The sequence below is a fragment of the Pseudonaja textilis genome, chromosome 1 (genome assembly GCF_049901715.1).
Source record: "Pseudonaja textilis isolate UNSWEBS1 chromosome 1, rPseTex1.2, whole genome shotgun sequence".
Taxonomy (NCBI): domain Eukaryota; kingdom Metazoa; phylum Chordata; class Lepidosauria; order Squamata; family Elapidae; genus Pseudonaja; species Pseudonaja textilis.
Window position 1 is genome coordinate 111,019,280 of NC_141990.1, and position 26,612 is coordinate 111,045,891.

Consider the following 26,612-nt stretch of genomic DNA (forward strand, 5'->3'; position numbering starts at 1 on the left):
TGAATGGGGCTGCTGAAGCCGGTACCGTGAGGCAAGGCATATGTAGGGGTGTGGGTGGTCTGGCTGGGGGGGCCTTGAGGTAGGCCTGTGCGGGGTGCGTGGGGCAGCTCCACCCCCCTGCTTTGTGGTAGCGGCACTAGTACAGTGCACGGCAGCACTGGTGCATCACACAGCCTCCTGCCCCACTGAACAAGCAGAAGTGGGCCTCCTATATGGGAAAAAAAAGACCCCCCCCCCCCAAAAAAAACCTAGTGCTTATTTTGAAGCCCAAAAGAAAATAAGACCCAATCTTATTTTCAGGGAAACACGGGTAGTTTAATGTTATGTGGTGATTACAATTGTAAATTGGACCTGGAAAGCTTAGGTTGAAATTCTCAAAATTTACATGAAACCCATATTACATTGGGCCTCTTGCATCCTTGCATCCTCTTGCATTCCATTTTATAGAATTATTGTGGAGGTAAAATTGAGAACCTGCATGAACACCAAAAGTTTTCAGAGAAGAGGTAGGGTGTGTACATGATACAGTAGCAGGGAATTGATTCTAAGGTTGCAGTTCTAGTATGAATGAAACTTTCTAATTGAACTAAAAATGTGGCTAGAAATGTCATACAGCTGGACATAGATTTCACTTAAAATTTATATGACATATTTCCGTGCATAAATGAGTTAACCTGAATGAAGTGTGTATAGTGTGATCTATAAAGAAGCACTGTTTTAACCTGAGGGGTTACTTTCTCTACAAGATTGAAAAAAGGTACCATGGCATTAAGGAATCTATTCATTGAAGGTTAGACTGACTTAAATTAGCAGCTTCTTCTAGTGCATTTCTTCCTAGCTGGGAGGGAAGTCTGGAAGCGTGCACTTTTGAAGTGCTTGCAACCCTGCTGCCAACTAAAAGGAACCCTGTGTTTTTGAAGCCTGAGTGATCTAAATTGCTGCCTTGATAATATGGAAGGTAGCAATAAATTGAAAAGAGTGAATAAACCAGGTGAACCAAGGTCAGCTACATATTGGGAGTGTATGTGGATAATCTTAACCTTTTTTTTGTAACTTTAGGAGTTTCAGCTGTATGTCCAGTTTCTCCGTGTACAGAAATTTAAGCATCAACTGTCCAGATTGAGCATGTGTTGCAATTTAGAGCTATCTTGTATAAATAGCTGGTTTTAAAATAACAAAAAATAAAATAACAGAAAAAAATTAAAGACTGTTCAAAGAATAGTTTAAAGGGAGGGAAATATATTGTCCAAGTAACTATTCAGCATGATGAAACATAAAATAGAAATAGATGGTTAAGTGATGAAGAGATGGCCTTGAACTGGCACCCCCTGCTTGAAAAATCTTAAAAAGTTATCTTAATCCCAAATGTGTCTTGTTATCTTGCTTCTATGCAAGTAGATACTTCTATGCCTACTTAGAAAAGAAGCAAAATCCAGGAAGTCATTTTGTATACTTTTATTGCCATTACAGTGGGTAATATTTCTCTTACTACTACAGAATCGTTTCATAGACTAGCTTTTATTTGCACAAAAACTGCATATTAACAACTGCCCCATGTCAGCCTTGCCACATGATCCGTTTTCTGTTTTGTGGGTTTTATGAATCCCAAAAATTCCAGTTCTGATACTGCTCTAATGAACCGAGCACTTGGAGTTTTAGTCAAGGAAATGGCATTTCCATCAATCAAGATTCAATCAGAACAAATTTGGGATGGTTTACAACACAGTTTAGCACATTTATAGATTGCTCACCTTTCTTTGCAATAGCCCTACATGTATGCTCAGTCTACCAAGTAATACATCTTCAACGAACATGGCAAATTTGGATATCTCTAGAATTCATCTTCAAGAATAGGTTAGGTAGGGTAGGTTATTTACTCTGTGATAAAGCCCCTTTTCCTGCTTGCGTGTACCGCTCAGCATCCTCAATAACCTGCCCTAAAGTTCCCAGAAAGTTATTTTTATTTCCTCATTAACCTGTTAACATTCCAGATTTCTCAGTAGATCACCTTGCATGCTACTATATAGTAGACTAATCTGAAACAGCAGCATTCATTTGAATTAAATGCTGAAATATTAGCATGGGAAGATCACACCTAAATCAAAGACTGGGTGAGCTCTGTTACACATAGAAATTGTAAAGATTTCTGCAAAACAGAATTGATGTGTATGAGCAAAGAGATATAGGTGGTTTAGTCAAACATCCTATGCTCAGTGCAGTAAGCCACTAAATTATATCATTCAGCACCTCTTTGGAAACCTTGAGAATTCAGAGCTGTTCTCAGTAGGCTACTCCATCACTAAACAGCTCTTGCCAGAGGGACTGCCTTCCAACTGAATTCTGATTTTTTTTCTTCCCTGTACAAAATAATATGTCCAAAGTTTTCTACACCTTTTAGATCCCTTTATCTTCCAGGGAGAGGTCTTCCGAACCCACTCCCTTAATGTCCAAAAATAGATGCAATAATTCAAATGCAATTTAACCAGTACAACACAAGTATTTTCTGTGATTTGGAGAGAATAAAGCTCATTCTATTGGGCTTCCTTTCATTGTTGCATTTCGCTTGTGTTTAACTAGTGGTCTGCTGGTAGCTCTAGGGTGTTCATACTGCTGCCCAGGTTTCCCTAATCCAACCCTGGTGCATAGCCTTATACTTGTCAGAGTGAACATTATTCTCCCAGATTTGGCATACAGTTCAAATCGGTCAAGGTTATTCTGAATTTTGATTTCATCCTCTAAAACATTAACCAATCCTTAGCTTGGTGTAATCTCTAAAATGTTTTACTTTGCTCTCTTTCTTTACAATCTAAAGATAATTTTCAGAGAGAAATACTGTGGTTTGCAGATAGATTTTCTTAGAAGAATATCAAAAAAAGGATACTGGATAATGTCATCTGTCTGGTTTTTGACTGTGGAATCTGTATTTCCAGCTGCAGTTACAACTGTTGAAAAAGCCTAGAGAAATAACGTGTTATAAAAGCATTCGGAAAAGTTGTACAAAGTTACATCCTAGCTTACATATTACACTGTCATTGTAAGAGGCATCAAAGACGAACAAGGAAACAGAGAGAATACCTATATATATTTTAATGTGGGATTTTTTAAAATATAAATGTATTGCCTAACAAGATTCTCAAATATTTCAATTAAATTCCAGAACAAATATCGCAAGTTGCAAAATAGTTTCCATCCTAAATTAAGTGGGTAACCATAAAGATGAAACAAAAGCAAATGAGAATCCTAAGCAGAGGTACAAGATTGGCTTTATTATCCACATTCATTATTCGTCTCGGTTCTTATCCATTATAGTTCTAAACTTGGTTGTTTTTGCTATTTGCTAAAGGAATGTAGCCTGAGGCTACTGCAGGTATCCAACAAAACTCAGTCTCTATTTTTTTTCTCCATAGATAGAACATTTTTGAAAATTGTGTTTATGCCAAAATCAGCAGCAATACAGGAAAAAGTAAAGCTATTATCTTCTTACCACAACTGAAGAGAAATTTTTTTTTTCATTTCTATTGGGATGCTGTGAGAAACTCCAGAAATTACTTGCCCAAATTTAAAGGCAGAAAATAACTTCCTATGGATGAAAGAAAACTGACTTTGCTCCTATGAGTTAAAATATGAAAAACACCGCAATTGCTTGCAAAAAGAATAAAAATGTTTTATTCTCCCTCCCGTTTTTGCAAAAAGGAGCAACAAATTATGGCTGGCATATTCTGCAAAAATCCAGTTCATGAAAGGAAAAATTTCATGGCCTTTCTTCTACCTTGGTGGAAGAAAAGGTGGCACTAGCTGGGTCTCACAAAGAAATGAAGAGACCTTTCCTTCATTTTGCCAGAGGGAACAATGAGCTGTTACTGTTTCCATTCTCCCCAAAGTTCCAACTTCACAAAACAGAAGGCACGTTCTGTGCTATTTTCCTCCAGAAAATTAAACCCATTAAGGAGCATCTCCCTGTCCTTTAAAACAAACTCCAATGATGTGTAGTTGCTCTTCAGTAATAAAATATCATCAAAACTTGGAATTGTGAATCTTATACTGGTATAAAGATTAGATTTGAAGGCACTGTAGAATTTTATACTGAATCTAATAGCATGAATGAGCGGCTTAAAAAAACATCCAGAAGAATAGAAGATGTCCACTGAATCATTTTACCTACCTCCAGCCAGTCAACCAGGTTAATCAATCTGCCACACTCCAAATGAAGCTTGTATGCTATACAAATATCAGGAGCTGCACCAGAAATGGATTCTGCACCACATTTCAAGGCGTCATCCTGATAAATAAAATTCACAATCATTGTGATTGATGTGGTAATGATACCCTCATCCCAGCTATAACTGGTGTGCTCTAATGCACATGGCAGCTTCTCAACATCACAGTGCTAATGCGGGCATAATTTCCCCAAAGCTGTGTTAAGTGAACCTTAAAAAACAGCGACAACCTCCCCCCAATGTAATTACAGCAGGCCAGGCAGTTGCAAGGGAAAATTTGCAACTGTTTCTGTTTATGGGGCTATTTACTCGTCCATTCCATTTTACAAGATCAATTTTCTCGCCCCTCTGGCTCACTGGAATAGATGCCAGGAAGAAAAAATCTTTTTTTTAATGCAGAAGGCAACTATCTCGGATAAAGCCAACCAAGCTAAACTTCATGTATGTGTCCAGTTATTCCCTACTGTCTGGGATGCCCTTAGGATTGCAAAGTAAGAGTTCCTTGGACTGAGCTGTCAGTGGTCCAGATATCCTCTCCAGGAGCTGTAACTATCCTGTTTATAATTATTATTTTTTTGTAGCCACAAGCAACAAATACAGGGAAGTTAGCATGATTTTTAACATTTGCTCCAAAGTGTTATTTCGGTACAAAATCTTGGAGATTTCTGTAGTACTTTATAGCAATGTCTAAATATTTTGCCATCTGTGTACTAGTAAACACATATTTGCATCAGTGTGGCTGTAACTACTCTGTCACATTCCTCTGGTTCGCAGCAATGAAGGAGTAGATTGCCTGTGGCTTCTTCTAGATTGTTCTTTTTTAGTTTGGTTCTAGTCTAGGAATTTTCTAATGGTCTTTCATTCAAGTACAATCAGGTGTAGACTTGCTTAGCTTTCATGGGGATCAGCTGGGTCAGCCGCTGACCCTCCCCCTCCAAGGACATATCTATAAATTTATCATAATTTCCCAATAATAAAATGATACGGAGAAATATTTTACCGACATTTTCCTAATGATTTAGAATGTTTCCACAATAGTAATGCTACTGGATTTCTGAGAAGTCTCTTTATTTTCTTTGTATTTAAAATGTTATGTTTGCTGTAGATTTTGCTTAGGATCAGACTCCTGTATTTTTAGGGGGGGAAATGTTAGAATCCTTGATAAGTGAAGACAAGGAAGTACTTAGTAGGTTGCAGAGCTCTTACAGCTTTAACTAATGTGGAAAACACAGTGGCATGAGAAATGGACAAACAGATCAAATTATTCAACTTTCAATGGTTTGTGTGTGACAAGAAATGAGGCTACAAGACTATTTGCCTTGCTCTTACTTCCTACCTTAAGATAAAAGTATGGATTGTTGAGAGCAGTGTGAAGAGCAGCACGTGGGGTGGCATTTAAATGTTCTCGGATGGTATTAGCTGCACTGAAATACATCACCTCATGCAATGTTTGCATCTCTGCAGGTGTGAGGTAATTCCTAAAATAGCACATGAAAATGGTAAGAGAGAAGGATATTTATTGAATTCAGCTCCTAATTCTATCATAAACCTCAGAAAATAAGCAACGTGTATGTTATAACACCCAATTTTAGCTTTTAAGTGTTAAAAGTTTTTTTAATTGCAGGCTTCACAGACAATGTTAACTCTTTTAAAAAAGTAGTGATATCAAATTTTCTACAACCCTCTGACAAGTTCAATTAAAACAGAAACATTCTACAGTCATATATAAAATTATTTAGTAATACCGATGTCTGCCCATTTCCACTATACTCTCTTCAGATTTTAATTCTATTATTCATTTGGAGCAACCACACATTGGATCAGATTTTTAAAAACTGGTTTCACTCTAAAATCAGAATAAGCTTTTTTTGGCCTGCGAAATCCCGCAATATATTATTAATAAACACATATTTCCTCAGCTTCTATTCTTTTTGTTTCATTCTTTTAGTATTTCCTTTTGCTCAAATCAGAATATTATTTTTAAAGATATGGACTTATCCTAGAAGACTGTTCATAAGTCAAATGTAGACTGGAAATAAGTCACACTTAAAACTTCATTAATCAATATTGTTATAACCCTCATTCCCAAGAATAGTGGTTCTCAAAAAACAATACTGTAGCCATGTCTCCAAAGTACTGAGGCAATGTAATTCCATAAATGCAAAGCCACCACTGAAAAGACTGTCTACATGATCATCAAAGTAAGCAAGGAGATTGTTTACAGCTTCTGAAATCCTTGGACATCCTGAAAATTTACCATCAAATTATAAAGTTGAATATGACAGAAGTGGAAAATTATTAAATACAGAAGGAGGAATCAACTGCATATGATTAATGTTAAATTAAATTAAAATATTAATGAAATTAAGATCAAATTTATTGGTTGCCTTGGTCTTGCTCATTTCTTTGTCATAGTTATTTTATTTTGGACCCTTAATGCCACTTAAATATAAAGGGCAACCTTATCCTAAAAATTAAAACATGCCTCTGTGTGAGATCAGAAGTGAACTCAACAATTATGTCAAATTGGCTGGTGGCAGACATCTAATAATTTAGTCCCAAATATTTTTGACAAATTGGGCAATCTGCAGCCCCCAAACCCTCTCTTTCTAATGTTGGTGTACTGCCTTATAAACTACAATCCATTAAATTCATAGCTTTTTCCTACCAATAAACTTATTATGTAAAATTGTGCAATGATTTCTATATTACTCATGCTTTGTAATTATTTTGTCCATAGGCAAACACTAGTCCTTACCAACTTATTTGCAGACCCAATCTTCAATTCAGCAAAATTTTTCCCTTCCTTTGGAAAGGTTGAAACAGACAAAATGGATTTCACAAGCTCCTTAGAAAAAAGCAATACTCACCTCACAAGGCCATCTATAAAGTCAACAATTTCAAAACGGAGCATTTCAAATGGTGTTAGTTTCTTTACTCTCCTTGACTCTTTCATCTCCAACAAAGTCTACAACACAAAGCAGTACTGATCATCTCCATAGGCATTTCCACATTATGTACTAAGCAGATTTTTTGTATGTGTGCAGCCAAATGTCCTTTGAATTGCTTCTTCAATTGTTTAAGAAACGTCTATTCTTTAAATTAGCACCAGTTGTTTTTTTTTTTGCAACTATTGATCATACAGAAATGCAGATACTTTGACCAAGCTAGAAGTGATTAGGGTATTAAATTATAACTTGGGAAATTAAGGTTCAAGTCCATCTCTAGCCATGGAAGCTTGCTGAGTTATTTTGAGCCAGTTAATATTTCAATCAAAACTACTGCAAAGAGTGGTGGTTGTGGGAAAAGGAAGTGCCATATACGCTACTTTGAGCTCCTGCAGGAAACGGGGAACATAAATCTAACAAAAGCAAACAACTATAGAAATACTGGATGGTTCTTAGATATTAAAGTGTACCTCTTAGTTACACAATTCCTTTACAAAAAGAACAAATAAAACACAGTGATCTAAGCAACCATTTTAATTGTCTTTCTGAACAACACCATAGTTGGCCAGCCAGGCAAAGGCTGTCTTTCCATTTCTCCAGTTACTTGATTATAGGAGACCTGGAGCTGTTACTATTATTCTTACTGGACTGGCTGTTATATTTTTATAGCAGACCTACATGCATATGAGATATAATCAGAGAATCTGGTAAAAATAAAAACAGGTAATTAACATACACACACACACATGTACAAACTTCATCAATGTCCTCTTTTCCTTTTGTAAATAATGTAAGGAATAACAAGCAGGGCAGAAAGAGATTGAGAGGAAACCAGAAAGAAACAATTTTACAAAATAAAACTGAAACTGACCCCAGAATTAGTTAGCTTGCATATGTAATGTATATGGGTATTAAGATAATTCAGAAATACGGTGCAAGCATGGTAAAGAGCAACTAATAAGTACCCTCTGGAGAAGCATTTTCTCTTCCCATGTTGGGATATATTAAAATCCTGCATTTGGTTCAAGCTGAAATGTCTTCCTTTATTAGTTTTAATTTCAGAGGGTATATTATATATACCAGTCAACTTATTAGTAACATTAGAATCACAAAGTCAACAGTTAAATATGCTGACCTTTTGAAGATGATACAGATCTGTTTTCTTCTGAAGCTCTTCCAGTGAGGATATGGATTTTTCTTGATCACCATTGGCTTCTGTGATTTGTATAAGAAAAACAGCAAGTATAATTATCTTCCATAAAGGATCCAACCGAGGAAAGAAGAAGCTCTATGCCAGGAGTCTTCAAACTTGGCTGCTTTAAGACTTGTGGACTTCAACTCCCAGAATTCCTCCTCCAATCATGTTAGCTCAGGAATTCTGGGAGTTGAAGTCCACAAGTCTTAAACTTGCCAAGTTTGAAGGCCCTCACTCTATGCACTAGCTGAAAAAGAGGTGGGATTTGGTTGGATGGACTTTGAGACCCATATTCAGCAACACCGCCACCCCAATGGGATTTCAGAGGACTGGGAGATCTTTCACTGAAGGTGACACTGGAGATGGCAATCAAAATCAAAGAACTCCATGGGATCTAGGATTTAGTAAGTAGTTTCATGCACATAAATACAAATAAACATCGAATCCAGCATGTTTTTTTTTTTGAGGGGGGGGAACTGTTATCTTCCACCCCTCCTCTCCTCTGGCTTTCTACAATCAAACAAAATAAGATTAAGGATTTATTCAAAGAAAAATGAGAGATAAAATGAAGCAACACTGTGAGATCCCTCTGCAACACTTAATCCCGTATTAAGCCTTGCTGGGCAGGGCTTAATATAATGGATTGCATATATTTCTCAGAAATTACAAAATTCAGTTCAAATGCCTTCCAGGCAGCTTTAGTTATTGTTTTTAACATATACAGAGCCTGCTTCCTTCACTAGCTATATGTGTATGTCATACAGTCAAAACATCTGCATGGTTTAAGACAGTAGAGCAGAGGGGGTATTCAGCAGGTTCTGACCAGTTCTGGAGAACCAGTAGTGGAAATTTTGAGTAGTTCAGAGAACCGGCAAACACCACCTCTTGACTGGTGGTGTCCATCCAGTATCCATCCCCTGCCATGCCCACCAAGCCACGCCCACAGAACCGGTAGTAAAAAAATTTGAATCCCACAACTGCAGTAGAGTCCAACTGAAAACATAAAACACAAATACAATGTTCAAAAATAGCTCTCTGATGTATGTATGCAAGATTTTTAATCTAGTTCTGATGTTTGGTCCCTTTAGATACTCATATTTGTAATTTTATCTATATATATAACTGAACCTGAAATTATGTTTAAAAGAATAATCCTTTTTTTTTTTAATCATTGCACATATTGACTATCTAATTCTTGTCATCTTTCCCAGATCTTTATTTCTTACAACTCAAAGAACCCATTCCTTTGGTATATGCGATACTATAACAGACAGAAAAAAAGCCAATGAGGAATCTAGAAGCTTATCTCTAGATTCTGAACTGGTCAAATAAAAAATGGGGTAAAGTTTTCAAAGAAAGGAGGAAAAGGCAAGGAAGGTGGATTCCTTTTCAGTTTATTTCCAACACCGTAGCACAGCAAGGGAAATCTGAGTTTGGAAATCCCCATAGTTGTTTTACTGGGTAAGATGTAATTAACACCTCATGCAATTCCATTAAATATGCCAGGAATATAATAGTAGTCACAGAATTACACAGAATCAGATCCATGTAGACCTCTGAATCTCTTTTCTCCCTCCCCCCACTATGTCCTTGAATCCAAATAAGAGCATCATCCAACAAACATTTGCCCAGTCTTTTTCTGAAGATGCTGAGCAAAGGAGAGACCACCGCTTCCTTGTAACTGGTTCCATTGATGAACTGTTGCTATCATTATGAAATATTTCGTTACCTTCAGCCACAACCTGCCTTTTAATTTCAATCAATCCTTGATTATTTGTCTTTCTTCAACTTCTGTCATTTAAAACATTTCAGTTTTGCAGAGTAAAGTTTTATGCTGAGTTGACCAATAACAGCAAAAACAATGCAACGATTTAGCTAAAAGTCATTATGCTCCTCAAGAAATGTCACTTTAAAATGCAATCCAGTATATTGCAATCTATCCATTATTGTTTCAATTCTCAAGCTAATGGGCTAAATTCAACATTAACAAGTGGACTTCTTTTTACTATTTGGAAGCCTAAAGTATCTTAAGGGGCCAGCCAACTTATTCCTTATTTGTTCTCATAATGCCAGGCATTTCTTTTTATAATGAGAGTATTTTCTACATCTCTTCAGTGGGTTTGGATGCAGAAAATAACAATGGAATTAGAAGATCTAACAAAACTTCAGTACCTTCAAGATTATTCAGTAGATGCACGTATCTCTCCAATTTTTCTAAAGCCTTTCTAAGACACTTTGCAGAAGAGGATATAAGAATGTCCACACATTTTTCAAGAATAGCCACCAACTCATCCTTGGCCAACATCCTAAAAAAAAGAAACCAAGAATATAACAAAAGGGTATAGCAAGACAAGTGTAGGCAAATGTACTACAAAAGATAGTCTCCCGCAAACTGAGCTTGACAACTGGTGACTGCACAACATAAGCATGACATGGTCTTAGCAATAGGGAAATAATCAGTCATCTTATTCTTGCTTCAAGGACCCTCTAAAAGGATGCAAATGACCAGCTATCTGCAAGGACATCCTTCTGACAAATGTGACTCTCATCTCAGCATTACCATCCTGTCCTATCAGGTATGCCTTCCTATCTCTGAGAGCATACAAATTAACACATCTCAATATTAGTTACAGAAATAAAGTCTAACCAGGAAGAACATATTTCTGAGCTTACATACATAAATGTGCCATAAGACAGCTTGAATGGTATACTGATTAATGTATTACGCCTGGATCATGATGATTCAGGTTCAAATGTCTACATTTTTATTTTAATCACTGGATTAACAGAGTTCAAAGGGTTGTTCCATTGAGTCCTTGGAGAAAAGACTGAAGGATAAAAATTTAAGCAGACCCATGAACTGAACAGTTTCATCCAAAGATCAAGCGGTCTGAATGAAAAAAACAAACAAACTAGAATCTGGCTATGCAATCCAGCTGGCAATCCCACTAACAAAGGACACACATTAAATTAAAAACATTTATTTTATATAAAAACATATGATCAGTTGCCAAAAAAATGAAGCAAACAAAAAAAATCCAAACCACTCCTCCTCTTTCCAACCCCAAGTTCTTCTTAAATAGCTAATAGAGACTTTAATATGTCTTGAACACAAGAAAGAAATGGAAAGAGAGCTACCTCACCAGCTGCATGGCAGACTCATATTCCTCTCTTTCCCACACGCTTCTTTCCAAACAAGCACAATGCAGCTCTCTGATCTGTAAAGCAGGAAATGTTTTTTTTTTAATCAAATTAATGAAATGTTCATTTTTACCAATTTGTCACTTACAATGAAAGCTTTATAAATTGTAAGGCTTCACTGATCTCAGATATGGAAAACAAGTCCTACACTATCCAGGAATGTTAGTTCAATAATAATAAAGAAAGTACATACAATTAACGTGGACAGATTCACACTGTAAAAATAAACTGCTTTCACTGCCATATAGTAAATGTATTTTTTTATTATCTCTTTCCAACTCTGAGGTAAATTTTTCAGTATTCACTTCTTAGAAGAAGCCAGGACAATTTGACTAAATCTAATTATTTCAATGTCAAAAGGGCTATAAAATACTTTCAGGGCCCTTCAGTCTTTGAATATATTGAGTGGCCTGGCAGTAAAAAAGAGTTAGTGTTGTTTTTTTTTTTATTGCAATGCAGGCAAAATAAAGAAAAAGCAGGAGGACTGCAAACCAAATTCAAGATTTTGAAATATTAGACATAAAATAAAGAGCACATACTTGTTTGCCTAATGGATACTTTGGAAGAGAAGACGTGAAAGCATGAAGACACCGCAAAATTGGGAAATAATGTTCATGGTAACTATAGAGGTCTTTTAGCAATGCTTGTGTTGTTTCCTAAAATTATAAAGGAAGTGTCTGATTAGTCATTTACTCATTACAGACCTATTTTACAAATTGCATTGCTATTCTATATTCTACCCAGAAGTAAACTCAATCAAATTGAAAGGGATTTATTCAGAGATACATGAGCAAGCAGATGGCACTCCCTTCTGCCAGATGGGATCTGGAGCATGTCTCCTGCTGGATCTCATAGAATGGATACAACAATTACAGAGAGTCAGACAACTATCAGCAACTCCTTAAATCAGTTGTGCCTTTTGTGGGGGCATCATGACACTGTCCTTTACAGCTACAGTGGCATTCTAGGAAAACATGTGTTTATTTGAAGGAGAAGCTTCCATACAGCAAGGCAACTCTTTCTCATTAAATCTACAGTCCAGGAGTGTCAAACTCATGGCCTGTGGGCCAGATGCATCACATGCTGGTCACACCCATACCTGGTTTAGCAAAGGGAGGGAAGTCGTGATGTCATGTGACGATGCCGTGACTCCAATTAATTATGAATCTTGGCTATTAGTTACACAACAACGTAAGGGCTGGTTGTCTGAGGTACTGCCTCTCTCCTATTTCTGCCAGCCTAGTATGCGGGTGCATTCCAGGTCCAATTTATTAAATGCTACCATCTTGTGGGACCAAGAAGGCGAAATTTCTCTGTTGTGTCCCACGCACTCTGGAACAGCATCTCCCATCAGGGAATCAGGATGGAGTCCACTCCCCTGGAGTTCTGGGAAGTCTTTAAAAGCTGGTTCTCAAACTTGGGGCTATGTTGTTTGGAGTGGGCCCTGGTATATCATGTGACTGGTTTTATGTGAGTGGTTTTAGTTCAGGCTGTCTTGTTTTGTCCATGTTGTTTTAACTATGTATTAGATTTTGTAATCTATCCAGAGTCTATTGGAATGGACAGCCATAACAAGTTTAAATAAATGGATAAACCCTTAAACCTCCTAGGTGCTGTTTTTTAACATTCAAAACATCTGACTTATTTATAAAGTCCCGGTTTATAAATAAATCATTTTAATTGAGAAGCGTTTTATTAAATACAACTAAGGTGAACCAAGTGCCCTCTATTCATACTTGCTACACAAGTAGTAGAAGTTGCTTTATTTGGGATTCTATCTAGGGTGCATTTTTCTTTGAAAGTTGACACAAAGAGATTTCCTTTTTGTGACAAGTGAAAGCTTAGAAGGGGAGCTATAAAGAAAAGAAGAGGAAAAAAAGGGGGATAAGGTTAGCAATAAAAATTTGAAAGTCAGATCACCAGTTAGTATTCCTATCCTTTCTCAAAACAAATTGCACTGAATGATCCCCAAACTTCTAACAGCTAAATTGAATTATTATACTTGAAAAAAAATCCTAAATTATTTTAGCGACTCCACTGCTAAACGAGTTATAAGAAAATTGTAAATATCCCATTTACATTAGCAATATCTTGTTCTAATTTCACTGAGTTTAATGATGCATTTCCATTTTAAAGTAGTAGAGCAACGACTGCATCTCTGGTAAGCTGAAAGATAAGCATTTTTCCTCAGGAAGAGTGGGTCTGCTGGGTTCCCCCCCCCCTCACAATAAATTGAATAAATTAAAAATATTTGCAGAATATGCAGAATCAAGTCCTAAATGTCTTGCAGCTTATAGGGAATATTAAATTACAATAATCTTTGACAGAGCCAGAAGACTCAGTGTTATAATAAAACAGGACAATAAAAAATATCGTAATTCACAGAAGAGACAAGTGTTTGGTAGAAGCTAGACATCTGTTTGTTCCAGGGAATATAAACCTATATTGTTCTATCCCATACATTTCATTTTGCCACTCTGCATATTTAAAATCCATCTGTACATCAGTTTCCTTAAATTTAGTGAGGAGATCCAACAGATCAATTTTTTTCTATGATGAACTGCTAATGCTGAACGACTTTGTTTCTTTTGGGGGGGGGAGGGAGGACAGATTTTTTTTTTATTATTAAACTCAACTGTTGTAATAAAACTGAATTAAATTAGACAATTTCCAGAGAAGGAAGATTTAACACTGTTTTGGGAAAGCCTTATCTAACAGATTTTTTTCTATTTAATAGAAAAATGTAGCATTAAAACATCGGTGCTTTTACGGCATTATTGCTGTACTGTTACTCCACAGGTAAATAATTTTTCTAGATCAATAAGAACTGAAGCATCCACAAAATAAGAAAATTGGTTTTTTTCCAGAAACAATGCTTCGCTTTTATGAAAAAAGAGCACAATCTTTATGCATATTAAACCTAAAGCTGTGAGAACGTTTTTCATCATGAAGTATGATTTTTGTTATTGTTGTCATTTGGCTTTTGTCTGCTCAGACTGGGTCAAATACAGGCATATCACAAAGAGATGTATTTCTAAAATCAAATCTTGGATTTTACCAGCTCTTATCAATTCATCTTTCCATAGTCTCTTTTACTTCATTAATATTCAAAACCCATCTTATCATTATATATTTTCTATGTTTGAACATTTAGCTTCAGAAAATTCAGTGGGACTTGCTTCTAAATAAACATGATGCGTATTTGGCTGCAAATATACAATGTTTTTCTTTAAGCGACAAACGGGTTCCACTAATTGAATCCGCCTTTAATACAACATTCCAAGTTTTGGCATGTCATTTATCAATAAGTCTTGTGTTTACACATTCCTCTCTTCCTCATACATCCCAATTCATTCAGGTTCTTCTTCCTTAGTGCAAAGCTGTCATCACATCTAACCAGCAAGCCAATTTGTCAATAAGTCCTGGGACAGCAGTATGCAAGAACAAAGACCATGCAGTTTGGCACTGCGATTCAGTAAGTACATTTAGATTTAACTGTACTTCACTATTATTTTAATGACAGTAGGTGACTCAGTGACTAGGATCACATCGGAAGGCCATGATTTAGTTAGCTGTACCTTATGAATTGCTATTGACTGGGCTTATATTACATGGTAAATAGTAAACCATGGTTTACAAATCATAATGGTTGGGTTCACAGGCAAACCTACATTGTGGCTTAGCTTGATGAGTAAACCTAATGAGGACATATGCTTCATGCTAAATGTATTTTCTTTTGTAGTGGTTGCTAAACAAGGTTTAAACCTTGGGTCACACATTATACTGTACTAAGCCAAAACCAAAACAATCCATGTTTGGGTTAGTATAAGTTATGAAGTTTAGTTTACTGTACAGCTAGTTTAGTTTACTGTTTTAAATCAAAGCACTATGTTTGTCTTAAAATGCTTAAAATGCTAACTTAATAAAGAATAAAAAGACACATTTTGAATAATGCAGGGACATTGCAGAAATGAATTTTTATGACCTATCATTCGCAGTGGCTGTTTTCAGCTATTTTAAAATATGGTTTTTAAACAGCTTCATCAGTACTGGCTGCCTCTGAAGGCCTGATATAAAGTTGATTTATGTTTTGCCTTTTGATGTTCCTGTATCCCAGCCTCTCTTTGAATCTCATGTTAATTTATTTCTCTAGCGGTTATTGAAATATGTCCCGTTCTGGAATAATTATCATAGCAAGTAAATTATAGTAGTCAGATTATGCTCACCAACTTGCTGTTCAGTTTTTAAATTTTAAAGAACACAGCATGTAGAAGCTTTTCATTTTTCACAGTTAACATTAAGAGGAAAACAGAATGCAGCATTCAGTTACCAGCTCCTGAATCCATACAATATCCTTGCACATTTTCCTTAGGTCTCAAAATCACAAATGGGCAAACTCTTCTCTTTAGATATGTTGAAGTTAATCACCCATACCAGCCTTGGTATGGGTGATAAGTGGCAAAAGATGAAGTTAGAGTTCATGATGTCAGGAGTTTGCTGATAAGAATTCTAGGCTGTTTTTCTTTTCAGTCCCTCATCAAAGAAAATTACCCTCTCGCTTTAGAATTCTTCTCTGCAAGGTGTTTCTCCAGAAAGCATGGAAAAATTTAAAGTGATCATCATAGTACCATATTTTGCTTCTTTTTTCTTTTAACAGATACATTTTTGGAAGTATGTTTTTCTTTCTTTTAGACTAGACTGAAATGTACTAAAATTAATGACTAATGACTAAAATTAATTATGTTTGAAGGAACAGATATGGGATGGGATTCAAATTTCTTAACAACCGGTTCAGTAGCGTGGCCTAACTTGTGGGCATTGCTTGGTGGTCATGTGACTGGCTGGGCATGGCTTGTATGTAAATATTATAAATATTTATGTAAATATTGAATTTTTCTATTAAAAAAAGAGCAACTTTTACCTAAAATCAGGCAAAGCAGGCAGGCAGATTGAGTTGCTCACAGAATCACAGATTCACTTAGAGATCTATGATTCTGCAATCTGCTACTTGAGAGTCTGCACTGAAAAATAGAAGCTTCCGTCCTAAGGAAGGTTTAGCTCTGCTTTTAGTTTAGCTAGAAAGCAAGAAATCCAACGGTTTCCTGCTTTCTAGCTAATCTAAATCTCCTGGCACAGCAGAACAGGCAAGTTGGATGGTGCACATGCCAGGTAAGGAGTGAGTGGATGGGGAGGGGAGAGGCGGGGCCAATCAGTGGCGCAATTTGCCGGTTCTCCGAACTGGACAGAATCATAACAACCAGTTCTATAGAACGTAGAATCCCACCCCAGAACAGATATAAACAGTTCAAGAATTAGTGTAGAGGGTGCATAGTCTCTGTAATAAAAATACAATTTCGTAATGTATCATTTTCCATTTTATAAGAATTTTGAGTGGCAAACCTGATTCTTCCACTTAATTCTCACAATGGAGCAGATCTGGAAGATGTGAGGAGTGAAATGAAGGCACACATATGTAAATCAAATTCTGGGTGTTATACAGAAGCATTGCTTAACTGAAATCAGAAACATTGTAGATTTTATTTAGTCCTAGATTTTACCTTTAAACATTCGTCATCTGTCAGCAATGCAGCCTGCTTCTCTACTTCCTGACTTTCGACAAATCTGAACAGAGGAAAAGAAAAAGCTAATTTAAAACCTGGAAATTAACTAGAGGTTTCCAACTCTTTAATAATAATTCCAATCTGAATCATACAATGAGGAAGGGGTTTAGACAAGAGAAATCAGATATCCTTCTGAACTTCTGACTAGAAATATAGTGGGTTTTTCTTTTTTGCAGTTCCTCACCAGATTCAACTCAATTCCAAAAACCTATTTCTTGTGCCAGCTTTTCCAGCATGCAAAACCACTCAAAAGTATCAGATGCTCCAGAAAACAGCAGCACATACAGTATTGGGTTCTCCCAAATGACACCACAATTGTACGTGCCAGCTCCTGGTAGTCTTCCAAATGCAATTCAAGGTCCTAGTTATCACCTTTAAAGACCACAGAATCACATTTCCACCAGATTTGACAGGATGAGCATGTTCTGGGTCCCTCTTATGGAACAGTATCATCCAGCAGGCCCCAGGAAACATGACTCTCTGTTGTGGCACCTGTCCTATATAATAACCTGCCCCAGATGGCCTTCTAGGGAATCATGAAGGCATGGTTTTTTTTCCTCTAAGCATTAAGGCCTGGATATTAGCAGAAGCAGAATGTGTCTTGGTTATTGGTTATTGTGATTACACTTTACCTTAGCTACTGTATTATCGTTGTTTTTAATGCTATAGTTCAGGGGTCCCCAAACTTGCCAACTTTAAGACTTGTGGACTTCAACTCCCAGAATTCCTCAGCCAGCTATGCTTGGCTGAGGAATTCTGGAAGTCGAAATCCACAAGTCTTAAAGTTGGCAAGTTTGAGGACCTCTGCTATAGTTTGTCTTGGTTTATGTTGGTTTTACAATGTTTTTACATTTGCAGTATTTTGTTGTTAGTTACCCAGAATTATTCATTTAAGATGAGCGGCCCTATATTTTTAAAAATAAATTAATAAAATAATATGAAGAATATCATATGCATTTGCACATGTGTGCAATTTAGAAAATGTATTTGCCTGTATCCTTCACCATAAATTGCAATGCTTTATTTTTTTTTCTTAAATCAAAAAGATTTAAGAAATGACAAAATAATTTAATGCAACGACAAGAAGTTTAGAGAGTTATTTATGTACCTTCTAAAAGATGGCAATCTTCGAATATTTTCAAACTGATTGTGTGATAAAAGTTGAACTCTTTTCTCAGATTCTTGTACTTCGCAACATAGCACACTGAGAGGGTGTGAATAAAAATGCTCCAACAGAGACAGCTGTAAGAACAAGAAAGTTCAATAGTAAGGTGAAAATTTGGAAGAACACTGATCAAAACAATTTAAATATTATTATAGCTTTTAGAAAAATAAATCCATTCTCCTGAACTGTTATTTTGAAGCTGAAACAATATGCATTTTAATATAGCTGTAAATCAGACAGCAGGATAAACATGGCTTGCCTCCAAAAATTTTGGGTGCTCCAACACTGGAGGTTTTTAAGAAGAGAATGGACAACTATTTGTCTGAAATGGTATAGAGTTTCCTCTAGAGCAAAGAGGCTGGACTAAAAGACCTCCAAGTCCTTTCTGTAATTCTGTTAATATGCACACATATACATGAATTCAATTTGTTATCAGAAAAGTTGGACAGCAAAATTATACATATTGTTATACACATATACATACATATACGTACAATATGACAATAATATAGCATAACAAACTGATTTAAAATGATATGTAAAATTCTAACTCCATAATGTGTAACTTAACTTACTCTGGACATATTTATTCTTTTTTATAGCAGATCTAATTCTGTAGCAATTTGTCCTTTGATACAGTGACTGAATATGTGGGTACATTATATGCAAAGTTAAGTTTATGGTCTGATAAGAGGAAAACAAGATAAAATGTATCTAATCATCTTGGCAAATATTTAAATAAGCAAAAGATGAAAAAATGACAGCTGCCTTGATAATAAGGGCAATACAATGAAACATGTTCGGTGGTTTCTACCCAATTTGAATTGCAAATTGCACACAAGTTCTAGAAAAAGGAATTTTGGTCACTGAGGTAAGCACAACATGATGTCTGATACTAAAAAAAGACTTACTGCTGAGCTAAGGATGTAAGTGTGAATAGCAATAACACTAGCAATAGCACTTAGACTTATACTAGAGTGCTTTTTACAGCCCTAAGTGCTTTAAACTTTATAGAGTCAGCATATTACTCCCAACAATCTGGGTCCTCATTTTACCAACCTTGCAAAGATGGAAGGCTGAATCAACCTTGAGCTGGTCAGAATCCAACTCCTGGCAGTGGAATGCAGAATTTTAGCCTACAATGCATTCTAACCACTGTGCCACTACAGCTCTTAATATCTATTTAGTTCCAATCTTTTGTGTATACACATGTGCATGCACTTTTGAGCCAGTGATGACTCTTGGCAATCAACTGGACTAGTCCTTGCCATATTCTTGGCAGGATTTTGTAAATGGCTTGCCATTGCCTTCTGCTTAGGGCTGAAAGAGGGACTGATCCAAAGTCACCAGCTGTCTTCCTGCCTTCCTCCCGGTTTCTAGGCCAGTACCTTAACCAGCGCATCAAACTGGCTTTTGAGTTCCAATCTAGGACACTCTAAACGCCCACTGATATCTGAAATTAAACTAAATTTATTTTATTGTTTATTATATAGTAATTGCAGTGGTGGGATTCAAATATTGTTGCCACCGGTTCAATGGACGTGGATTGGTGGGTGTGCTTTGCACGTGTTTGCGTGCAAAGCACACAAACGCGTTGTGTGAACTTTGTGTGCACGGCGCACCAAACACACACTTTGCGCAGGTGTTCTAACTCGCCTCCTGCAAGCCTGCACAATCCTGGTCGCTTCAGCAGCTGCCGCTTCAAATTCAGCAGATAAAAGTGAGTATGGGAGCCGGGGCAAGTGGGTGGGCCCAACAGCAGAGCGGTGGAGAGAACCCGTTTGGTCTCTGCTGCTCATTGCTCCTACCGGCTCGCCAGAACCAAGCCGAACCGGTCAAATACCACCACTGAGTAATTGGGTCTTAATTATTTGAAAGGCTTGTTTGTATTGTAAATACAAACAACTCGCAGGAGAAGTTGTTTTGCAAGTAATGCACGCGCAAAGTGCACGCTCGTCAAACCAGTTGTTCCGTCGGTAGAATCCCACCCCTGCTTTAAACTGACGTTTTTCAAGATGGACTTTATATACTGGTAGGCCTCAAGTTACCATTTCCATAATCAAGTGCTGTGGTTATAAAGCTTGTCAGTCTGAAGAAAAGCCCTTTCTTCTTTTGAGTTCATCTTGTCTAATAGCAGAGTAGGCTGCTGCAATTTCCAGTCCCCCCGTCCTCTATTTCTGTATTTTCCTTCTTCTGATAAAATTCAGGGATGACATACCTTTGCTATTTTCGTGAGACAAGGGCTCTATTGTCCCATGTTCCTGAAACAGCCATGCAGTTCTTTGCCTCTGATCTGACTTCCCAGTGCCCAAAGTTAAAAATCAGAGCTCTTCCACAGTAACAAAAGGATAGTCTAAGCCAGCCGCCACCAGGGATCAAAGAAAGAGAGATTTTTCCACAGACCAGAGTGTTTTGCATATGCTACCTGCATCCCATGGATGAGGCTTCGCCTGTTTGCACAGCCCAGTTTCTTGCATGCTGCATACCTGTGCCATGCCGTGGCACGGGTTGGCGGACCCCTGTTCTAAGTACCTGTCACCCTGATTCCTAAAACACAACGTAATATTTCCCCAACTGTTTGTAAATAGGGACAACATTCCTATGACTGAATATACAGAAGTTTATCTAAAAATTAAAAACTGGCTGTCACTGAAAAGTACTTTACCACATACTGCTCTCTTTTATATTACTTTTTAATGTGTAGGAAAATTTATTGTATGCAAGAATATTCAGTAAATCTCTCATCCATACACAGCGTCATCAGTCATAGTGAAAATTAGACACGAAGTTTACCATCATTCAGCTTTCTAAAGTTAGTCAGCTACTTTCACTAGCACTTACCTGAAATCCTTTGACAAAATTATGAACTGAGAAGTCATGGTACAAAAATATGTTTGTTAGCACCTGCAGAACCTTCTCACTAATTTTGAATGGAAATTGACTTGTCAGAAGTAGCTGATATAGAAAAAAAACATTAATAAATTATGTATTTCTGAAATAAGGTGACTAATTATTTCTACAGTTAGAATTCTCTAAATCTTGGAGAGTTTCTTAATGGGAAACCCCATAATGGCACATGTTATTTTAAATTCAACAGTATTAGGACTTTGGTATGAACTGAGCAACTGAATTTTCTTTTAAAGAACAGAGAATAAGATTGAGTAAATGGAGGCCTACTTGGCTTGATAAAATTAAAACCCAAGTCTGTGCACCCTGTACTATTCCAGAATATACTTTAAGCAGTTCCAAGGCAAATAAACATTACAGAAAATATTTTCTTAAGTAAGTGCAAAAAACTGATTTTGAAATGGAAGAACATAGTATAATAGTATAATAGACTTTTAAGATTAAAGTAATTGTAACTGAAATGGTCTGATTAAAACACTATATAAATACCATGAATACCATTAAATCAAAATTCTGTATTAAATTTCCTTTTTTTAAATAGACAAATATTCATAAAAATTACATGTGTAATTCGGTGTCCATCACATCATTATGGACTAATTAACATCTAACTTTATAGTGATACTTTCTCTACACATTTTATATTAAAATCCAGTTGATGATTCTTGACTCTTAATGAATGTTATCTTTTCTTTTATGTACACTGAGAACATTTGCACCAAGACAAATTCCTTGTGTGTCCAAGCACATTTGACCAATAAAGAATTCTATTCTATTCTATTCTATTCTATTCTATTCTATTCTATTCTATTCTATTCTATTCTATCAGGAATTCATTAGGCAAATCTCAGATTGTTACTTACATACTGAATATATTTTAATTTGATAAATCTATTGCTCACTGAAAGCCTGAGAGTAAAATCCAATATCCGGCAAGCAGAAAACTACTTCAGTAATAGCTCTCCTGCCCACATCCCCAAAATTTGCTCCAGAGCCAACGAGAAAAAAAGGATCATCTACAATTTCAGCTCTGCTAATGGAATTAATTATTCTACTGAACATAGGCATAGAATTATGATCTGAACTCTACGTGGCAATTATAATGGTACAGGTAGTCCTTGCTTAATGACTGGTCTTTTAGCATCCATTCAAAGATATGACAGAGGTATGACCAAGCTACCTATGATATGATTTTGAAGTTACAATGACTGCAATTTCACACATACACATACAGTGACATTTTGGGCACCTGGCAACCAGCTTACATTTATGGCTGTTTGTAGAGATTCACAGTACTTTGGGGGTTTTGCCAATTTTGAGGATTTATTCTGGTTTACAGGAAAAAAGACTCCCATTGGAGAAAACAGGTTCACTGACCAACCATGCTGTTTGGTTAACCATTGCGGTATGCGTTTAACGACCGCTGCAAAAAAGCTGTAAAATTGGTCATGGTCATGTAGTGGCCTGTTTAATAACGGCCACAACTTACAATAATTCCGGGCTCTATTATGTTAATAGATTGAGGAGAACCTGTACAACTCCTCAAGAAAACTGACTTTTTAAAACATGTTTTTTGAATCATGAAGAGCTATGAACATTTTAATTTTTATCAAGAATTTCCAGCATATACAACACCTTCTCTTCTAAAAGCATTACCTTATCAATCACTTTAGTTAAATGTTCTTTGGAAGAAAGAGATTGGAAGAGTTCTATACATAACAAAGAGGACACCGAATGAGGAAGCAACTTATGGATGATCATCGGAGATGTAGCGATTCCAAAAATAAGGACCAGTGGAAATTCACGTATACAATGACTAAGGGAAAAATAAACAGTTGGGAAAAATTAAATGTGTATCAGATGGTATTTGACTTCTTCCATATATTTCAAGTTCACAGAATTTATCAACAGTGTTGTACTAATACAAACAAGCGACCGCCTTGATTCCAAAAACTAAAAAAAGGAGACTTGCTCTTTATATGTAATCATTCCATTTTCCTTATCATCATATATTAAGGTGATCTATTAATGTGATATATATAAAAGAGAAATGCAGTTTGTAAAATTCCATGCAGTCCCAGTCAGATATCAGAAACAGAACCTTTAAAGTCCCTAGTTGGCTGTGATACTATACTAACCAGCTGTGTTTAGTCTGAAATCTGATCTAGTTGACGTGCACGTTTGAATACAAAGGTTTTAATCTAATTTATAAAACAGGAGACTGAATGCCTTGACCAGTATATAAATCACATCATCTCCATGTCTGCTAATTTTAATGATTTGTCCAGCTTCTGCTATTATGAAGAAAAACAATATGCTCTGCAGCACATAGTAACTTTTTAGATTGTGAGATTTTAACTGATGATGCCTGGATATTTTCAAGAATGTGTTTATTGTTGTAAGATGATAAACGGCATGCCTAGTACCTATATTTGTACTGCTGTGGAATCACGATATGATAAGCAAGTTAAGAGTCTAATCAAAATTACAGAATTCTGAATTTCATTCCTTATTAATGCTTAGCAAATTCATCTCTGGATTAAATTTGCTCACAGGCCAGCTAATAAATATTTGCAAACTTAACGTCTGAATTGTAAAAGAAAGAAATATCCAAGAATTGGACTGCATTTTTTTAAATAAAACTTTCCCTATAATGTAAGTTTTATAGGCAAAGCTAATTCACTCCAGTCAACATCTGTACTTATTACAAACAATAAAGAAAAAGCAAACATGAATTCAATTAGTAATTTATTTCCTGTAAGAAAATGAACATGGACCAGAATAGCTAATTTGTTGTATAATTAGTTGTATTACCTGCTCATAATTATGAAGTCCTGCAAAACTTTGGTTGTGAAACTTTCCATGTCTTTGAAAATAATCACAACTGGAGGAGTTTCCCAGTATCTGGATGAAAATGTTCTCTTCTTACATGGAGATTCAGTATCCGTTTTCTGCAAATAATATTGCATACATTAAAACAATGAATTGGGAGGAAAAAAAATACGGTCTCTTAGACCATGATCTAAAACTCTATATGTGTGTGTATCCATATATATCTCTATCTCTATCTCTATCTCTATCTCTATATCTATCTATCTATCTATCTATCTATCTATCTATCTATCTATCTATCTGGCATTCAGCTTTGTTCGGGTATTTTCCCACGTCATTGTAGTTGTGCTTTTAAAGTTGTAGCAATGTTTCGGCAGAATCTCATCTGCCATCATCAGGCTTCTGGTTGTGTCTGTCTGTGGTCAGGCCCCCACAGTTGTTTCAGTTTTAAATTATTTAAATTATTTAAATTTAAAACTGAAACAACTGTGGGGGCCTGACTCACAGACGGACACAACCAGAAGCCTGATGATGGCAGATGAGATTCTGCAAAAATTTTGAGACAAAATCAGACAAAATCAGTAAGATACTACACAGGCATCACATCAAGACTGCCTTCAAAACAGACAGAAAAATAGCAGCCATCCTTAGAAACCCCAAAGATAAAATTGACCTGGAAAACCAAGGCATATACGAAGTCCCCTGTGCATCTTGCCCGGCCACATACATTGGACAGACCAATAGAAGAATAAGTACCCGCCTGGATGAACACAAAAATGCAGTAAAAAAGCTGGAGCACACTTCCTCACTAATCCAACACATGAAAGCCACAGGTCATAGCATCAACTTCAATGGCACCAAAACCCTAGCCACTATAGAAAACCCCAGCCACAGAATTATCAGAGAAGCCATAGAGATTGAAAAAAGACCTGAAAGCATGAATAGAAGAGATGACTCCACCAGACTGTCAATCATTTGGAAGCCTGCACTCACAAACAAAAAAGTCTCCACACCACAAGCCAAGCAAACACCTGGGCACAAACAGACCCCGCCCCCGATAACTCCAGCTCAAACACACCCCAACCAGGCACCCAGATGAAACCTAGCTTCTAACAAATGATAGCCTTCCGTTTACTCGGAGCCAAGCTGCCCTAAAGGCCTCCAATAAAGGAACACAATGTTGCCAGTCAATCAAGACACAAAAAGAGCCACAAAACAGACAGAAGATATTAGAAACACCAATCAAGCAGTACGCAGCAAACTCCAAGACCAATAAACACAGACCAAGACTCCCAACCAATCAGGATGAAGAAAAAACCATTCTGGCACAGCAATAGGCTAGCCCCAAATTTAAAACTGAAACGGATGTGAAAGTCTGACTCACAGACAAACACAATACAGAAGCCTGATGATGGCAGATGAGATTCTGCCAAAACGTTGCTACAACTTTAAAAGCACAACTACAATGACGTGGGAAAATACCCGAACAAAGCTGAATACCATGCACATATACATATACATATACATATACATGTATATGTATATGTATATGTGGATCTTTGGTTATTCGGGTTTTCTCCCGCGTAAGATTGGCAGTATCTAGGCAACGTTTCGATGAAGTCTCATTCATCATCTTCAGGCTTCTTTCTTCGGCTCTGTGCTTCTCAGAGTGAATACACACACACACACACACAAAACACACACATACATACATACAATCGAGATACACACACACATGTAGTGAGTAAATAAAAAACAGCAAAATAACATATCCCATTTTCCTGAAATATTTATTTATTAAAATATGTTTAACTCCCATTCCATTTTAGCAGTAAAAATATGAGATATTAGGTGTGGCCAATAAGATAAATAAACAAGAGAGTGCCATGCAAGACTAAAATATACACCATTGCATCCAAAAACATTCTTCTCCAAACATGACTTGCAATGATGGGTGACACCAACTCCAAAATGCTTATACTTGCCTCGTCTACTGAGAGCAATAGATGAAAAATAAAGTAAAAATAAAAATCGAAAAAGAAAAAATGGCCATGTCTTTCATTTACAATTTACACATTGGTAGAGCATATAAAAGCAAAAAGATTAGTATCTCTCATCATATACTTATTTTCTTTATATCCTATCTATAGGAGCTGAAGGTGGCAAACATTACACTGCCCTCTACTTTTCTTCACAATAATCGTATAAATTAGTTTGGACTAAGACTGATTCCCTATGAAGAAAGACTGAAAAAACTGGGTTCAATCTTAGAAGACTGACCAAGGGGGATTTCAGAAAATATGACAGGACTCTTCGAATAATAGAAAGAATTTTCTCCAGAAAAAAATCAGTATCTCTGGTCCAACATTCCAGGGTGTGGAATGTGGGAAAAAACGTCTTAAATAACAGGAAGGCAAATTCTAATTGAATGTAAGCTTTTAGCAATAAGACAGTGGAACAAATTATTCATATAGATTGTAACTTCCCATTTACTGGATGTGGAGGTTGGACAACCATCTGTTGGCA

The 26,612-nt window shown here is 36.4% G+C and overlaps 2 protein-coding genes across 3 annotated transcripts in view; one reads left to right on the plus strand and one right to left on the minus strand.

Annotated features, from left to right (window-relative positions):
- Positions 1–1,440: 1,440 nt before the first annotated feature.
- ORC3 (origin recognition complex subunit 3) overlaps positions 1,441–26,612 on the minus strand; it is a 36,277-nt gene continuing 11,105 nt past the window's right edge. For both annotated transcript variants that reach the window (XM_026726751.2, XM_087914396.1), the window contains exons 7-20: positions 24,069–24,205; positions 22,911–23,070; positions 21,189–21,302; positions 18,291–18,424; positions 17,120–17,183; positions 12,101–12,217; positions 11,499–11,578; positions 10,533–10,666; positions 8,301–8,380; positions 7,088–7,185; positions 5,554–5,695; positions 4,163–4,279; positions 2,882–2,955; positions 1,441–1,646 (exon numbers count right to left, since the gene is read on the minus strand). In XM_026726751.2, coding sequence (XP_026582536.2) covers positions 1,541–1,646; positions 2,882–2,955; positions 4,163–4,279; positions 5,554–5,695; positions 7,088–7,185; positions 8,301–8,380; positions 10,533–10,666; positions 11,499–11,578; positions 12,101–12,217; positions 17,120–17,183; positions 18,291–18,424; positions 21,189–21,302; positions 22,911–23,070; positions 24,069–24,205 — 1,557 coding nt within the window. In that variant the 3' untranslated portion in view covers positions 1,441–1,540. The remainder of the gene's footprint in view (positions 1,647–2,881; positions 2,956–4,162; positions 4,280–5,553; positions 5,696–7,087; positions 7,186–8,300; positions 8,381–10,532; positions 10,667–11,498; positions 11,579–12,100; positions 12,218–17,119; positions 17,184–18,290; positions 18,425–21,188; positions 21,303–22,910; positions 23,071–24,068; positions 24,206–26,612) is intronic.
- Positions 8,568–26,414, plus strand: LOC148127767 (uncharacterized). The gene is made up of 4 exons (XM_087914457.1): positions 8,568–8,764; positions 10,842–10,936; positions 14,935–15,036; positions 26,237–26,414. Exons 1-4 carry the CDS (start codon positions 8,674–8,676, stop codon positions 26,297–26,299), a joined length of 351 nt encoding a protein of 116 aa, XP_087770583.1. The 5' UTR covers positions 8,568–8,673; the 3' UTR covers positions 26,300–26,414.

Excerpts from the sequence above, each read along its gene's own strand:
- LOC148127767 (XM_087914457.1), top strand. The coding sequence starts at position 8,674 with ATGGGATTTCAGAGGACTGGGAGATCTTTCACTGAAGGTGACACTGGA. Across the intron at positions 8,765-10,841 it reads TCCATGGGATCTAGGATTTA|GACCCTCTAAAAGGATGCAA; the intron begins GTAAGTAGTTTC and ends TCTTGCTTCAAG. Across the intron at positions 10,937-14,934 it reads TTACCATCCTGTCCTATCAG|TGCAAAGCTGTCATCACATC; the intron begins GTATGCCTTCCT and ends CTTCTTCCTTAG.